The sequence below is a fragment of the Pelodiscus sinensis genome, chromosome 16, assembly GCF_049634645.1.
Source record: "Pelodiscus sinensis isolate JC-2024 chromosome 16, ASM4963464v1, whole genome shotgun sequence".
Classification (NCBI taxonomy): Eukaryota; Metazoa; Chordata; order Testudines; family Trionychidae; genus Pelodiscus; species Pelodiscus sinensis.
In genome coordinates, this window is record NC_134726.1 from 22,733,084 (window position 1) to 22,749,551 (window position 16,468).

At 45.1% G+C, this 16,468-nt stretch overlaps 1 protein-coding gene and 1 non-coding gene across 7 annotated transcripts in view; both read left to right on the forward strand.

The window, feature by feature from the left end:
- Positions 1–2,035: 2,035 nt before the first annotated feature.
- On the forward strand, positions 2,036–2,117 carry TRNAL-AAG (transfer RNA leucine (anticodon AAG)). Its single transcript has one exon. It is a non-coding gene; the product is annotated as a tRNA-Leu (tRNA).
- A 79-nt stretch (positions 2,118–2,196) lies between these two features.
- Positions 2,197–16,468, forward strand: part of POLR3E (RNA polymerase III subunit E) — a 42,272-nt gene continuing 28,000 nt past the window's right edge. For 3 of the 6 annotated variants that reach the window (XM_006112793.4, XM_006112796.4, XM_075899470.1), the window contains exons 1-5: positions 2,198–2,353; positions 11,072–11,152; positions 13,049–13,099; positions 14,372–14,449; positions 15,919–16,034. In XM_006112793.4, the coding sequence (XP_006112855.2) occupies positions 11,117–11,152; positions 13,049–13,099; positions 14,372–14,449; positions 15,919–16,034 (281 nt within the window). In that variant the 5' untranslated portion in view covers positions 2,198–2,353; positions 11,072–11,116. Of the gene's footprint in view, positions 2,354–4,538; positions 4,641–11,071; positions 11,153–13,048; positions 13,100–14,371; positions 14,450–15,918; positions 16,035–16,468 lie in introns of all 6 variants that reach the window. The other 3 variants (XM_006112794.4, XM_006112795.4, XM_075899468.1) reach the window with 3 other exon arrangements.

A 16,468-nucleotide genomic window follows, 5' to 3' on the forward strand; every position in this document is an offset into this window, starting at 1 on the left:
ACGTCTAGACTGGCATGATTTTCCCCAAATGCTTTTAACGGAAAAGTTTTCCGTTAAAAGCATTTGTGGAAAAGAGCATCTAGATTGGCACGGACGCTTTTCCGCTAAAGCACTTTTTGCAGAAAAGCGTCCGTGCCAATCTAGACGCGCTTTTCCACAAAAAAAGCCCCGATCGCCATTTTAGCGATCGGGGCTTTTTTGCGCAAAACAAATCTGAGCTGTCTACACTAGCCCTTTTGCGCAAAAGCTTTGCGCAAAAGGACTTTTGCCCAAACAGGAGCAGCATAGTATTTCCGCAAGAAGCACTGATTTCAGACAATAGGAAGTCAGTGTTCTTGCAGAAATTCAAGCGGCCAGTGTAGACAGCTGGCAAGTTTTTCCGCATAAGCAGCTACTTTTGTAGAAAAACTTGCCAGTCTAGACACAGTCTCCCTGCCCCCACATTGCCACTGATGGAGAAAGAAGGAAAGAAAGTGTGTTTTACATCAACTGGCTCTAGATCTTCCACACACTTATGTGGAGAGAGAGACTCCGCAGCAGACACCAACTCAAAGTACCAGTCTCCAGTATGCCCTTCTTCTTTCTCTTTTTCTGCATTAGGTTCACATTGTTGTAATGCTATGAACTTAGACAAAACAAAAAGCAGGACTATGTAGCACTTTAAAGACTAACAAGATGGTTTAATAGGTGATGAGCTTTCGTGGGCCAGACCCACTTTCTCAGATCAAATAGTGAAAGAAAATTGTCACAACCATATATACCAAAGGACACAATTAAAAAAATGAACACATATGAAAAGGACAAATCAAATTTCAGAACAGAAGGGGGATGGATGAAGGGAGGTAAATGTCTGTGAGCTAATGATATTAGAGGTGATAATTGGGGAAGCTATCTTTGTAATGGGGAAGATAATTAGCGTCTTTATTCACTTGAGTGTAAAGTGTCGAATTTAAGCATGAATAACAGTTCAGAGGATTCTCTTTCAAGTGAAGTCTTAAAATCAAGTCATTGAGACAATGTCCTTTCTGGTTGAAATGTCAATAAACTGTTTTTTCTTTGTGATCCTGTCTGATATCTGTTTTGTGGGCATTGATCCTTTGGTGAAGTGTCTGAGACGTTTGTCCAATGTACATAGCAGACGGACACTTTCGGCACATGATTGCATAAATTATATTTCTTAGACGGCTGTTTTACCACACAGCAGTGAGAAGAAAATGCCTAGAGGCTATAAGCTTTTCAAATGAACCAGGCTTTGATTTTTCAGCAAGAATTGTTCAAGAAAGAAAAAAATACATCAAACTAGAACATCCCGGGCAAGAGATACCAGAAATGTAGGCTTTTCCTGCCAAATTGCAGGCCTCCCTTATGGGGGGACAATTCACACTCATGGCATTGTGATGTTGCAAAGGCTTGATATTTGCATTGTAATGTTGCAAAACTTTGGGTTGATGCTGCACTGTGGCATTATATAACAGAAGCTTCATTGGGCTACTGTATGACAATTCTCTGATACACAGTGACATCACATTATTACACTGCCGTACTAGGATACTGAGTTTTGTAAAAGTTTGACACCCATTTTTATACTTAGTTGTTTCACATTGGAACAGTGACATGCCCACACTATTAGTGAGCAATGGGACATCCCTCCAGAACTTCAAGCAGCTCGGGAGCTCTGGAATGATTGCTCTAATTAATGCAATCTAAATGCAAAAATACTGATTAGCCAAACTTACCTGTTTGTACCTATTGCTAATATTATTTCTTACTATCTATCTAGATCAGTGATCTGAGCTTATTCATGTACTTGAGTTGCAAAATAGTTTATCTTCTGAAAAAAACTATTTTTAAACAAAAAAAATCTATAATGGAAGCAAGTGCATTCAAGCCCTTCATTTCTATGTGAAAGACTCTCCATAATTGAATATACCTCCAAAGCTTCTGACTATACAGAAGCTACAGTATTGGAAAATTATAAGGGAAAAAATACGAACCATCAAATGAATACACTATAGGAAGAGCTACATCCCATGTCGGTAGCGTGGCCGAGCGGTCTAAGGCGCTGGATTAAGGCTCCAGTCTCTTCGGGGGCGTGGGTTCGAATCCCACCGCTGCCAGAAAGCTTTTGTGCTTCTGTGTTTTGCAGGGGACCGCACAGCGCCGCCTGCTGCCACGCGGAGAACCTTGACCCCGCCTGGGAAGCATTGTGGGTAAGAGGAGGAACTAGTCTCCCCACGTGTCTGCTGCTGGAGTTACATCAACATGGCTGCTGCATAAGAGACCCCGGGACCCGCAAACCCATTGCAACGCGCCGAAGGGGGGGACCGGCTGCCCCTGGACCCCGCGCCACGAGGTAGGGGGGCTTGTGTGGTGCATGGCTCCGGCCCCTAGTGCTGCGCAGGGCGTTGCAGCTGCTGCGGGGCGCGTTCCTTTGCAAGGCCTGGGCTGGGGTGCGCGCTGCCTGCTGCAGTTCCTGGGCTTGAGCTCAAAACTCTCCCGGAGTCTGAACTCATTCGCCGGGAACTGCCTGGGGAGGGGGACCTGGGAATAGCTGGGCAGGGGTTGGGGATGCTCTGCATATCTCCCCCCCTCCCCCGGAATGATGCGGGGATGACTGCTGAAATTCACACGGTTTGCTTGTAATCAATCAATCAGTCTTCCTCTCTGCCTCTCGCCTGTGTATGTGGGGGGGCGTGCAGTGTCCCCTCCGTGCGATTGCTGCATGGTTACATCAGTCGTCTCAGCCTCACACCAAAGTCTAGTTATGGGCTAAGAATTGAAAAAAAGACTTGGCACCGTCTCTCTTTGCCTTTAGAGTATCCCAGGACTAGGAAAGAGTCAGATTTAACATGAGATTGTAGATAGGTGTGGAATCTCTTCTCCCTGAGGTGAAGTGGTTACATCGGCCATCTCTTTGGGGAGGCTTCTTCTCCTACCTCCCCCCAAGCAGTAAGCAGAGTTTGATAACTCCTGCCCCTCCAGCTGCTTCCCCTGTCCTGGAAGAGTGAGTAGTGAATGGCACAGGTACATGCACCTCTTTCTGGCCATCTGTGTTGTGGCTTGTTTAGGAAAAGCTTTACATCCTGATTCAAACTACCAAGTCATTCTTGCTCAGAGCAGGATTTTTGCAATCAATAGTTTAAACCTATGTTTTAAAAGCTGGCTAAATTGACATGTTTTGCTGTAATTCCCTATTTACTGTTATTGTGCTGGGAGAAAGTAGACTTACAAGCTGCTGGAAAAAATAATTAAAAACCTTCTTATAGCAGAGGGTGGCATCCAGTATGAAGGCCCAGCAGATACCAGGCACGATGTGTCATGCCTGTAATTTGGAGCTTTCACTGACTCACTGACCAGGTGACCTACCCTTTGCACTGGGTTTTCTTTGATTATGCTGTGGTTAGGGAGAAGCTATTTACTAATTTCATTCATCCAGCTACCCTGACACTGAAAGAACAAGCTTAACATTTAGTACACAAATGATATTTATGGAAATGTTAAGGTTCATGTACTGCCTGGCTGAAGTAACCATTACTGGAAATAGAAGCCTTGATGCACACAGTCCCAATGTTTTGGTTAATTAACAGAATGTGGTTTTGAAAAGGAGAAAGTGAAGGAGAGAACCTTGTAAATACACAGTTGTCTTCCTGTAGTTCTCAAACTAACATAGGCATTGTGCTGAACATCACCTGATCAGGATCTGGGCCAGTGTTTGAATGAGAGACCTCTAAGAAAAACCTGAGTGCTACAGGAAGTGACAATGCTAATTCAGAAGATGTCATTCTTCCCTTTTTAGTGGTTATGAACCAGAGCTTCTGCATATTAGTAGAACAGTGATTCCCATCTCTGTGTGTACCGTGACCCCATGTTGCACCAGAAAAATGTTTCAGGTCTCCCTGTACCTCAGTAATTTCAGGGGCCCCTCCATTCTAGCCATAAAGAGAAGCAGGTTAATTGTGAGCTGCTGGATCTATTTGTGCAAATCATGTTAAGAACCCATATCTGAGGGGGCACTATGGAACTGGAGATGCTAGCTTTCAGATGAGACACAAAACTGAGGTTCTGTCCACTTGTGGCCATCTTAAGATCCCATAGAATGAGAACAGATGTGTTACCTCATTGTTTTAGCTGAATTCAAACTTGGGGCAATCGAATTCTTGCTCATTAAATGCTACATGCAATTTAAATTAGATGGAATTTTTTTACTTGTTCTAAATTGAGCAGCTGTTAATCAGCTGCTTACCCCATCCCGCTTAACAGTGTTTTAGTTGTAGGCAAATTGAGATCTTTGCATGTATTACCCTACAGCTGTTTGGGGGGGGAGGGGATGTGTTAAAATGTAGTTAACTAATAACAGTGAGCTCTTTAGATGGACATACCTTCAGCAATCCAGAATCTACCTAAAAATAGTATTTGCACCATCTACTAAGTTGTATATTGTATCTTTTATTTCTCCCAATGTTTATCTTAATTTAATTCCTTTACTTTTTCCATTGTTCATGAACTCTTCTTCTGATTACTGTATTTCTGTTGAATAGGTCTGGCTCAGAGCTGTCTGTATGGCTTCCCATTTTAAATGGCTGAATCTAATTGCATTTAATTTTATTCATTGTTGTATCAGGTAATACAGGTAATATCAGGTAATGTTTATATGCTTACCATACTAATATTCTATTGAAAGCAATCCTCTAGACATTTCTTACCCTTAAAGGAACTGAAAATTGATGTATTCGTTATCTGATGTTTTCACTAGTAACTGAGTTACTCTATGAACTGGGACAAGCAGAAAGGAAATACTAATTTCTAATTCTGTAAAATATACACTCATGCTTACACCTTTGAAAATAATCTGGTTTCTAATAGTCTAGTGGTCTCCAACCTTTTTATACCCAAGATCACTTTTTAAATGACAGACCAAGCCAAGATCTACTGCCCCGCCCCTTCTTTGAAGCCCTGCCCTCTCTATTCTCCTCCTCTCCGTCAGTTGCTATCCCCAATCCTTATACTGCTGCTTTTTTTTTTTTTTTTTTTTTTATTATTCTGTAGGAAGAGGTTTTTCCAACATTTGGCCTGTCTACACTGGACCAAATGTCAGAAAAAGAACCCTTCTTTTGGAAGCCACCTTATTCCTTGTGGAAAGAGGAATATAGGGGTGACCAAAAGAGCCTGTTTGCTCTTCCACTAAAAAAGTGGAAGAACAAATGCAACCCCGGATGCAGAAGAGTTTTTCTGGGATATCTCCAGAATCCTGAAAAACTCCTGCAGTCTAGCTGGACCCTTGCTGTGTTGAGACAGGATGTGTAGGCTCTGGGGTGGGAATGAGGGATTTGGGTGTGGGAAGGGGTGAGAGGTGCAAGTTCTGGGAAGAAATCTGGATGCAGGAGGAGGTGGAGAAGGGGACACTGGCTCGGGGAGGGCCAAGCCACAGGCTTGCAGATGTGAGGGTGCAGGAATTTGGGTTGGGGTATGTGAGGGGCTGAGGGCATGAGGTTCCAGTGTTTGATAGGCTCAGATCTAGGGTCTGGGGAAGGGGGAATGGAGGAGTGGTTGTGGCCAGATGGGGGCTTGGCCCTAATTGGGGGTTTGTTGGCCAGGCTTCATTTTTAAATAGAATACTATGTTAAACACAAAAAGTTTCTGCATTGTCTTTATTTATGAGAAAAGGCAGGTTCCCTGCCAGAGTCAGGTGTCAATGACCCATAGAAAAGTCATGTGGGAGCAGGGGACACAGTACTGGGGAGGAGTGCTAGTGGGTTCTGAAGCAGGGAACAGGGTGCCAGAGGGGGCAGGGTGCCAGGACAGGTTTCTGCAGCAGGGGTCAGGGTGCTGGGGGGGACAGGTTTCTGCAGAGGGGAGCAGGGGGACAGGTTTCTGTAGTAGGAGACAGGGTACCGGGGCACAAGTTTCTGCAGGGGGGGGCAGGTTTCTGTAGCGGGGCCGGGGGGGCAAGGGAGAGGGAACAGGGGGACAGGAGGGCGGGGGACAAGTTTGGGACAGAGGAGAGGGAACAAGGTTGGGGGCAGGGAGTTCCCTACACCAGCCACAGACGGAAGCCTCCGACCCGCGCTCCCTCCGGACTGACCGCAGGGCAGCTGGGCTGGAGCGAAGAAAAGCGGCTGCCCGGCCAGCTGGCCATGGTGCTCAGCCATGGTGCTCAGCCAGGGTGCCACCAAGCTCCACGTGGGCAGGCGCAGAGGGGAAGCCGCCCAATCAGCTGGAGCGCGGTTCAGCAGGCCAGGCAGCTTCTCCTCTGTGCCAGCCCATGTGGAGCGTAGTGCACCCTGGCTGAGCACCATGGCCAGCTGGCCAGGCAGCTGCTTCTCTTCCCTCCAGCCCAGTTGCCCTGTGCTCAGCCCAGGGAGGCTGTGCCTAGCTCCAGCTGTGAAAGCCGCAGTCAGCTGTCTGGGGTGTTTCAGCCCTCCCGGCCTCCCAGCTCCCACCATTCCTCGCAGCTACTCACCTGTGTTGTTGCTCAGTGAGTAGCTGCTCCTCAAATGAGGAAATCTAATGTAAATGTACTGCACAGGTGCGCAGTTCAGAGAGGGCTCAAGAGCTACTCTTAGAGCCCCTGAGATCTACTGGTAGCTCACGATCTACTGGTTGGTGACCACAGGTCTAATCTAATAGTTACCATTTTAGTTTTACATCATATGCTGACAGTTGTGTCACGAAGACTCCAATTAATCAAGAATACAATACATGAGAATGCAAAATGGCTATGAATATTTTGTATTTCTATTGCATATTTTCAGATATTAAGTAGTTGTCTTATATAGTACTGAGGTAAATAAGAAATATAGGGGTATCAAGTATTCCATTACTGAAATGCAGTCACCTCTAGAGTGGAAAGTGGCAGCAGTTTAACATTGTACAGCTATATTACACAGCAGTTTAGACCTGAGATAACGAATATAGAATGCTGTATGCAGTTGAAATTGCAGAGGTAATGTAAGTAAGCTGAATGAAGTTGCTTGAGTTGAATTTTTGTCAGGATGTAGGAGTTTAATCCAAGCACTATGGGATCTTTAATGACCACAAATGATCAGAACCTCTGAAAGGTTAGGTAAATAACCACACTTACTAATGTGACATTTTAGGATTATAAACTTGCAGGGACTTTGGAGTATATTTAGACCTGTCATTAAAACATGTGAACAGTGTGTGTCCACATATAATTGATGAAAGTGACTGCAGTCATGCATACTTGTTTTTACCTATTGTGCATGATCAGCAATGTCCAGGGGTCAGCCTCTTTCCAGAGGTACAGGATACGCAGCAAATCCTGTGTTTTGGGATTAGAGGGTTGCTGGGGTGATAATTCCAATTTGGTTAGGATTTTCTTTAAACTTTCTTTTAATTTTTAAAATTTCCTGTATTGATTTGAGGCTATCATGTGCCTTTCCAGACTAATTGTTACCAATAAATGGCAGCCCATGGGGTCTCTTTTGGATTAAGTACACATTGTCTAGTGCAGTGGCAGCCTAAATAATTTATAAACCTTAATTATTTTGTGTAGGGTGTTGGAGAGACTGTCAAAGTTTCAGCTAAGGAACCTGTGCTTGGCTCTATAATGAGACTTACGCGTTTCAATGCACCGTGTTGCTACAGCTAGAAAATTGTAGGAACAGGGCAATCCACAAAGCTTGAGTTTGGCGTGAGGGATAGGGAGAGATAAGGGCCTTAGAATGGGATCCACAATAACCAGCATGCTAATGGGAAACTGCATTAAACTAGCCAGTGGGACATGCTGACGATGGGTGAACTAAGCCATGCCCATCTCTGAGATTAGGGATGTAAGCAAGTAGTCGACTACCCGATAAAGCTAGGCTTATTGGATAGCTGGGTCACTGTTTGACTAGTAGCTTCCCCCCAGCTTCCTCTGTATTAGAGGCACTAAGAGTGGGAGTAGGAGCCAGCTCCTGCCAGCGCCATCTCCGCAGGGGAAGCAGAGGCGCAGTGGGGGAAACAGCATGAGCGGGGACTGAAGCAGTCCCCTCTTGCGCAGGGTCTTAACTGTTATGTCTCTCCCTTTGAAATGTACAAGAGCTGTACCTGGAAATTCCATCAACTACTCAATTAGCTGATTAATCGAAATTTAACATCCCTATGTGAGATGGGTGTCTATCCTGCTTACCAGGCCACAGACAGAGACCCATTACCTGGTATCGGGCAGTTTAGGTGTGTAAGATGTTTTCTAGGAATGAGTGAAGTCAGGTGTTTGCCTCACTCTGCGCAAAACAAATAAGGAGGAGATGGTGCTGTCCCTTCAATAGGGATGTAAAATCCCGTTTTAATTGGTTAACCAGTTAAACATAATGTTTAACGAGGGGACCGCTCCATCTCGTCTTGGTTGGAGCACTCCTCTGCTCCTTTCCCTCCCCCCCATGGCTGATTGGAGTGTCCTATTCCCCCCCCCCTCCTCCCGACAGGGGCTGTTCCAAATGGGTTGGAGTGGCCCCCTCTCCGTGGTAGGCCAGGAGTTGCTCCAGCCCCCAAGGGTTAACCAGAACCAGTAAGTTTCACCTGTTAAGGGTAAGGCTATAACTTCTAGCCCAGTGGGTGTAGCATTTGTCTGGGATGTGGGAAACCCATGTTTAATCCCCACCTAGTCCCTAGCAGAGGGGGGAGAAAAGATTGGAACTGGGATCTCCCCGTTAAGGGAAGAGGGCTGTGGGCAGGGTGACCAGATATCAAGTGTGGAAAAACTGGAGTGGGACAGAGCCCTCGATATTGGGATGTGACTATTATAGGGACTGTCACTATAAAATTGGGTCATTTGGTCAGACTATCTGTAGGATTGTTTGATATGGGGCTCCCTCATTGTCCTGTCCAGGCTGCACCCCTGTGGATGAATACTGAGCAGTGGTGCTGAGGGACTGGGATTTGTCTCTTCCACCTCCCAAGTGGACACCCAGAGCCCTCGATTGCAGTGTCATAGTCTTTCTGGCCCAGTGACTATTCCGCTGCAGATTAATACTTAGAGTTTTTGGGCAAGAGAGTATGTGACCCTGTAGTTCAGTGGTTAGGGCATTTAAATCCTTTTGTAGCTCTGGGCCCTGGCTCCTTCCCAGCCCATCAATAGTCCTCCATGACCATACTAGCTTGGAGAGCTCTTGTGATCAAAAGCTCTTAATTCTGATTCTCATTCAATGCACAGAATTAATTCTCCTCGCACAGTTGCACTGGAGGACGTTTGAGGACGGTGGGGTTGATAAGATCAGAAATTGGAGGTGGTAAGACCTTGGACTGCAGATGTTTCCAAAGGCACAAAAGAGAGGCTGAGAAATGTGTGTCAGGCTGAGAATTCTCATTCAAATGTATTAGTTTTTAATTACCATTTGAAGTGTGGTAAATACATACGGTCTACGGATGTTACATATAGATGAATAGGCTAATCGACTATTCGATTAGTCTATAAGGGAGCCTCGCTTTTGAAGTGTAGCAACAGCCCCAGTTGCTACACTTCAAAGGCAAAAGCGATGTGGGGAGCATGGGTCCAGCAGAGGACTGATTGAGTACCCCGCTGGCCCCTTGCTCCCTGTGGCGTTTCAAAGCGTCAGCACTGCGTGGAGCCAGGGGTCAGCTGGGGACTCCCTTGCTGACCCTGGCTCTATGCTTCATCGCCGCTTTGAAACACGGAGTGGAGCTGGGGTCAGCGGGGAGTCCCCTGCTGACTCCATGAAGCAATGCAGCTCTGAAGCCCCCTTCTCCCCTCCCCCCACCCGCTGCCTCTTTACTATAGAGGCAGCAAGGGAGGAGGAAGCGACTAGTCGACTAGTGTATCAACAGTCCAATAAGCTTTTGCTTATATTGGATAGTCGACTAGGCTCACATCCCTAATACAGTCACTGGACATTTCTGCAGCGTGCTATCCATGTGCCAGTCAGTTACAGTGCCTCCCTAACCTCAAATTAGGCTTGGCAGGATTTGATACAAATTGATAGATGTCAGTAACTGTCAATTTCAGCTAGCGCCCAGAATTAGATGGGGAAAAAAACCTATCATTTGGGGACAAAGTAGCAGTCAGGAGTGCAGCCTCTACTACCCACCACTCATGCCAGCAGGGACCTGGTGTCACTGACCTAGAGGCAGTGCAGGGGGCTCTCTGTAGCTCTGCTGACATGGCTGCCCTCCCTCTGTCCAGTGACAGCTGGGCTGCAGCAGGCTCCCAACATGGCCACAGGGCTAGTGACACCTGATCCCTGGAGGTATAAGTTATGGGGAAGGCTGTAGTCCCAGCCTGGTGAATCCAAGACACTCCCCAGTGAGGGTGGTGCAAAGGAGGAGTGTGAACCTTTGGCTGTGGGGAAGCCACCTTGCTGCAGAATGACTCTGCCTGAAAGCAGGAGCCATTCCATAGCTAGGTATACTCCTCTCTGGGCAGGATTTGTCCCACCATGACTGCAGCTCATAGGTCCTGGAATTAGGGATGTTGCTGCTGCAGCACTTGACTTCCTTCATATAAGGATTGTTCCACCACCTCTGCCACAGCTTCCCTTACAACCCCAGAGACCATCAGTCTCATAGCCATGCACGCTCACTCGCCAGCCAGGAGTTTAGGAGCCATCCCTGGGCAGGAACTGGTAAGCAGCGCCCTACAGCCAGGGATGTTGTGTTGTCTTTATAGTCCTGGCTGTGGGTCTTTGCTGTTCAAGGCCAAGATTGCAGCCTTCGCCTCACCTTGCACCCTGGTGTCTTGGACTGCTTGGCCGTGCAAAGAGTCCCGCTCTCAGTACTGTCCTAACCCTAATCCTACCTCCCCCGCCACACCTTCATTTCCTGCAGCTGTAAAATAAAAAGTTAAAAATATTAATAATCAAAATTAGGAAAAGAAATCAAGTTCTGCCGATCTTAATTCAAATACATCCTGTACAAAAGTGTCATTGTCAGCAAAAGAGGAGGAAGGAAGAAATAAGACCACAAAAATAAAATCCCTTTCTGTTGAAAGGAACTCAGTGTGAGCAAGCGATGATCCTAGGCCACGCATGGTACACAAGTTGGGAATTATGAAAGGGGGAACTAGAGTTCTTACAAAGCCATTTTTTTTTACGGAACTTTTCCTGTCTTTCAGATCGTGCTAAGGAGGAACCTGAAACATTGTTTTTCCCATTCTAGCATGGCAAATGAAGAAGATGACCCAATTATACAAGAGGTACATTTACATTGGGTCATTACTGAGTGTATGGTTTTCTTGAATTCTCCCCCCCCCCCACAGTATTTTGCATTCTGAAAGGGTATGTCTACACTTGCACCCCAGTTCGAACTAGGGATGCAAATGAAGGCATTTGAAATAGTCAATGAAGCGGGGATTTAAATATCCGGCTCTTCATTAGAATGATCTCGCCGGCACGTTACGCTGAATGCTAGCTGATTCGAAAGTGAAAGTGCGCTCCGGGATGCGTTAGTTTGAACCAAACCCCTTCGTTCAAACTAACATTACTCTTCATTTTTTGGCTTGCATGAGGAGTTAAAAGGCGGCTCCCAACACATACCAGCTCCCGCCTTTACTGCCTCAGCACCAGGGATTGGGGGAGGGGGCGGGCTGTGTGTAACCATGAAGGTTAGCCAATAAGCCCAGGCTTATTGGTTAACTGTGTTCACGGGTACACGTTTACATCCCTAGTCTGTGCCCAGATTCTAGTGTACAGGTATCCTTGTTGCCCAAATCTTTTTGGGCATAGTCAGTGTGGAAAACTGTTCTAGCCTTTGACCCCTGAGGTTATGTTCCAAGTCCGAGCGAAGGAATGTTGGCGTGTCAGTATTAAGCTGGAATCACTGCTTTATCTGTTGAACAACTGAAGGTTCAGGCTCTAGATTTATCATCTGGTATCTTTTGTGCACTAAATTTCACTTAGGAAAATGAGAACAATTTTAAATAGAATTATTTTGCTAGATTAGAATGTTAGAAAAGTGAAATTACTGGTAAATGTGCTCTCTGCTCCTGCTAAAACAAACAGTTGAGATTTGGTTCCATTCTGACAGGAGGACTGGCCCATGCTGTTTTTAAAAGGGTTATCATAGCGCAGGGGTGGGCAACACAGTCTTCGCAGGCCAGATGCGAAGCCGATTGATCCAGCCCACAGCTGCCCTGCTGCTCCCCTACCCCCAGGCCAATCCAGACCCTGGGATGGGGGAGCATGCGAAGTCTCCTCCCTCTTCCCCCCCCCCCAGGGGGTGCACAGCACCTAGAGGGACCCAAAAGCTGTTTTAAAACAAGTGGCAATTCTCTCTAGATGCAGGGGGCAGACTTCACATGCTCCCCCGCCTCCCAGGCCAATCAGGGTCTGTATGCAGGGAAGCATGAGAGATCTCCTGGCCCTGCCCGTTCTGCCCGAGACCCTGCCTCCTGTAGGGTGGCCCGGGGCCACTTCAGAAATTTATGAAATGGCCCCCCTTTAAAAATTATTGCCCAGCCCTGTCCTAGAGCATAGCTGTGGTTTAGATGTGAAGTCAAATCCAAGGGCCCCTATGAAGGTGTCAGGAAAGGGAAGGTATTATATTGGGGAGGGGAAGTGGCTAGCAGGAGTTGGAGCTGACAGAACCACATAACTACTCAAAATAACTGCCATTCTGTGGCATTGCCAACTTGCGATAGTCATGAAACCTCCATGAGTTCTAGGTATTCATGGCAGACAGATGTAATGGCACAGATACAGAGTTCTGAGCATGTTCATCCCTTCCCTTATTTTTCACTTTGTATTCTTAACGTTGCCTTTATGACATAGTATTAGCTAAATATTTACCTTATTTTCACTTTTACCAGACACACATATGAATTATTTCTGAAACTGGGTGGTACTGTGGTATTAGGTTCATACAAACCCCAACGAGAGCCATTTTCCATTCTCCCAAGAGATGTGTTGGCCATGCCCTGAGTTTGCTTTGAGAGAACCCAACACCCAGGTTCAGCATTCGTAGTCCTACCCCAAAGTAGGCAAGTTTCTCTCTGCTCTAGTAACTTGAGAACAGATGGGTGTGTTCCCAGTAATGTTTGAGGGCATCAGCAATTGTAGCTGTCTGGTTAAACTTGTTTCTTTTGCTCTGTTAGATTGATGTCTACCTGGCCAAAAGCCTGTCGGAGAAGCTGTATATGTTCCAGGTATTCCAGATGACTTCTTGGATATAATTTTTAAAGAATAATTATTTCATAAAGTAGTAACTTCTCTTAATGTTAACACAGTTCCTGGCTGCTCCTAGCATGCCCTAGTACGACTTATACTGGATGAGGTTGGGCAGTTTCCCTTGCTATGCTGATTACTGTTTGTTAGCATCTATTGACAGTGCAAATGTTTGTCATTAGTATGGCAGCATTTGGTGGATTTCCCAATGCAATTTCTTGCATGGGGCTGCAGACCTGTCTTGACCTTGGATTTATGTGGGGCTGGGTTTAGGAAAGCCTGTTTAGATGTTGGGATATTCAAACACAAACGAGGGGATGGCTGGTGGTAGTAAAGGTCTGCTTTTACCCCCTCTCACACACCCTTTCAATCACTGCCAGGATGGTGTTGCCTTTAGGTATTATCTCTGAATGAATTGATGCATGTCCTCATTGATTCCTGCCACCTTGTCAATATTACACACACTAAACCAGGATCTCCTGTGACACATTCTCTTTAAGCCCCAGGGAGTGAAAGGCAACCCTGGGAACACCACAAAAAAGAAACCACAGTGGGTAGTACAGAGATCTGCTTATCTCCTTGTATTGAAAAGAACTTTGGCTTCTCTGGTTGTGAAATTATTAACTTATGCATCTATGAATCTCTGTATTGATGCTCCAAATTCCAGTTAATGAGAGCATCACTTAACCAACAGAAGTTGGTCCAATAAAAGATATCACCCCACCCAGCTTTTGTCTCTAATATTCTGGGACTGATTCAGCTGCAATAGCACTGCAAATATCTCTCGTGTTATGGAGGAGGCCGAGTTACCTAGTGATTTAGACCTCAGAAACAAGTTGAGAGTACTGGGTTCTAATTCCTCACCCTGTTACTGAATTCCTGTAAGACCATGACCACGTCACTAAATCTTTCAGTGCCTCATTTTTCCATCTGTGGAACAGGGATTCTAATAGTCACCCACCTCTCGTTAAGCACTTTGAGAGTCTTGGATAAAAATGCCATATATATACATGAATTGGTAGGGAGTATTGTGTAGTGGCTAGCTCAAGGACTGGGAGTTTGGATTTCCAGATTCTATTCCCAGCTCAGCCAGTGACTCCCCACACCAGTCAAGTCATTTCTTCTTCTGTGCCTTGTAATCGTCTGGGAAATGGGTATACATGGATGAGGTGGGAACGGGAAGAGTTAGTTTTTTGTGAAGAATGTTGATCCTTTGAATGAAAGATATTCCTTGAAACATTTTTGTTTTCTAGTATCCTATTCGTCCAGCTTCGATGACGTATGATGATGTGACACATCTGTCAGCAAAGATAAAACCAAAACAGCAAAAGGTTGGACATTATGTAATGCTAAATTGAAAAGATTGTTTCATGCTGTACGTTACATGCTCAGGAAATCTGACTTGTGCTCTGCTGCTAGGGTGCTACCGCTGTTGTGGTGATGCAGCCATTAGTGGTACAGCATCTCTTAAATTAGTTCTTTCAGAGGGTTCGAGAAATTTTAAAGGGTTTTCTCCAGCATGGTGTTTGCTTTGTAGAGAAGTGGGTGAAGTAGTGATAGAGAATGATAGTCCTTTGGTATAAAAATACTGAAATATCACCCACCCTTAGGGCCCATTGTACCTGAGCATGTGATAATACTAGCTCAGGTAGGGGATGCTTGTGCTAAGAATCCGTATTTTAAAGTGTTTTTCACATGTCTTCATTTCTAGAGCATGATTGGATTTTGGTGACATGCTCTGTATTTTAGTACCAGTGGTAGGAATTAGTTCTGCTCTCACTTGGGCGTGTGTAAATCGGTAACTCTCACAATCAATGGGTTTATACATGTATAGCTAGCGTGAGGTCAGAAGTTTGCAGAGTCAGACTCGCCCTTTGCAAGGAGCCATGTGTAACCCTGGTTCTCTAGTTGTAGCAGGAGCAATTTTATTGAAGCCGTGGAATTACATTGGCATAAGACTCCTATAATATCAGAATGGAGCTCTTTGCCACTAGATGAACATAGTGTTGTGGAGTGTTGCCCAAGTGTTGTGGAGTGCATTGGGCTTCAGAATTTCTGAATGGTCTGGTAGCAGGAAAAGGGGCTGTGGTATTCTTACACAAAGCAAGCTGACAACACAATAATGCGCACACGCATAACATTTTTCTTCAAGGCTGCCTAATGAGAAGTTGTGCATCTAAATCCCACATAAAATATAATATTGCCCAAATGCTGCCCTCCAGTGGTTATGTGCATTCTTATTGATTTTGATGAGAATTATGAGCCCGTTTTGAGAGGCAGAGTTTGGCCCTTTCCTAAGTTTAGGTGGATGTTTATGATGCACTGGGAAGGAATGTGAACACCTAAAAGAAGGTTCTTTGTAATAAAATTGGTGAAATGTGCTCAGAGTGACAAGGCTTGGGCAGTTGGGAACTCCGAGCATCTTTTGTGTGTTGTTTTCTTTACATATCTGATGTAAGAGGAGAATCTTGAGATTTGGCCCTCCGCCTGTAAATGAAACATCTTCAAAACCCTTTAAAAAAGTGTTCCTGAAGAACAGATCAAATACAGTAACTTTCTTTGAGTACCTGCAAATGGCATTAATATACAGCATGACAGCTGTAGATTTCAGACACTCAAGCGCCTGCTTGATCTTATGGGTGTGATTTGTCCCATTGACTTTAACAGGGCTGCTTGTACACACAATGTTAAACATAGGTTAGTTTCTTGTGAGAGTGGAGCCTCAGTTTGGTTGAAGATTGATGAATATTTGGTGATTGTTATGCTAACTATTGGTACTTTCTTAATTATCGATGATTAGGTTGAACTTGAAATGGCCATTGATACTTTGAATCCCAACTATTGCCGCAGCAAAGGAGAACAGATCGCTCTCAATGTGGATGGTACCTGCACAGATGAAACTAGTACCTATTCCTCGTGAGTATCCTCTTTGCTCTGATGTTCTTCGCTAATAAATGGTCAGATTTCCCACCACGCTTTTAAGGAGAGGGCAGAGCAAGCAAATATACTATCTTAAGACCTGTTGTAGTGATTTCAAGGACCAAAAAAGTTACAGGCGTTGATAAACGCCTTCTCTGGCTAGCATTAAAATGGTGATTCTTAGGTTCGGTGTCTTCTCTAACAGAGGCCTTCGTTTATTCAGTTTCTGGCAAACACCATGCCTTGTAAATTTGAAAGTTTATCAATCACAAGAAAGAACAAGAAACAGGCATTTATATTAAAACTGAATGACTGTGCAAATCAAATTTAATTAAAACATATTAAAGTCTCCTTTTGCAGACAATCTTGAGCACAAGCTTAAATGCGTTGCCATTGGTAGCTGTTAATGTAACCCAGTAGCTCTCCTAGAG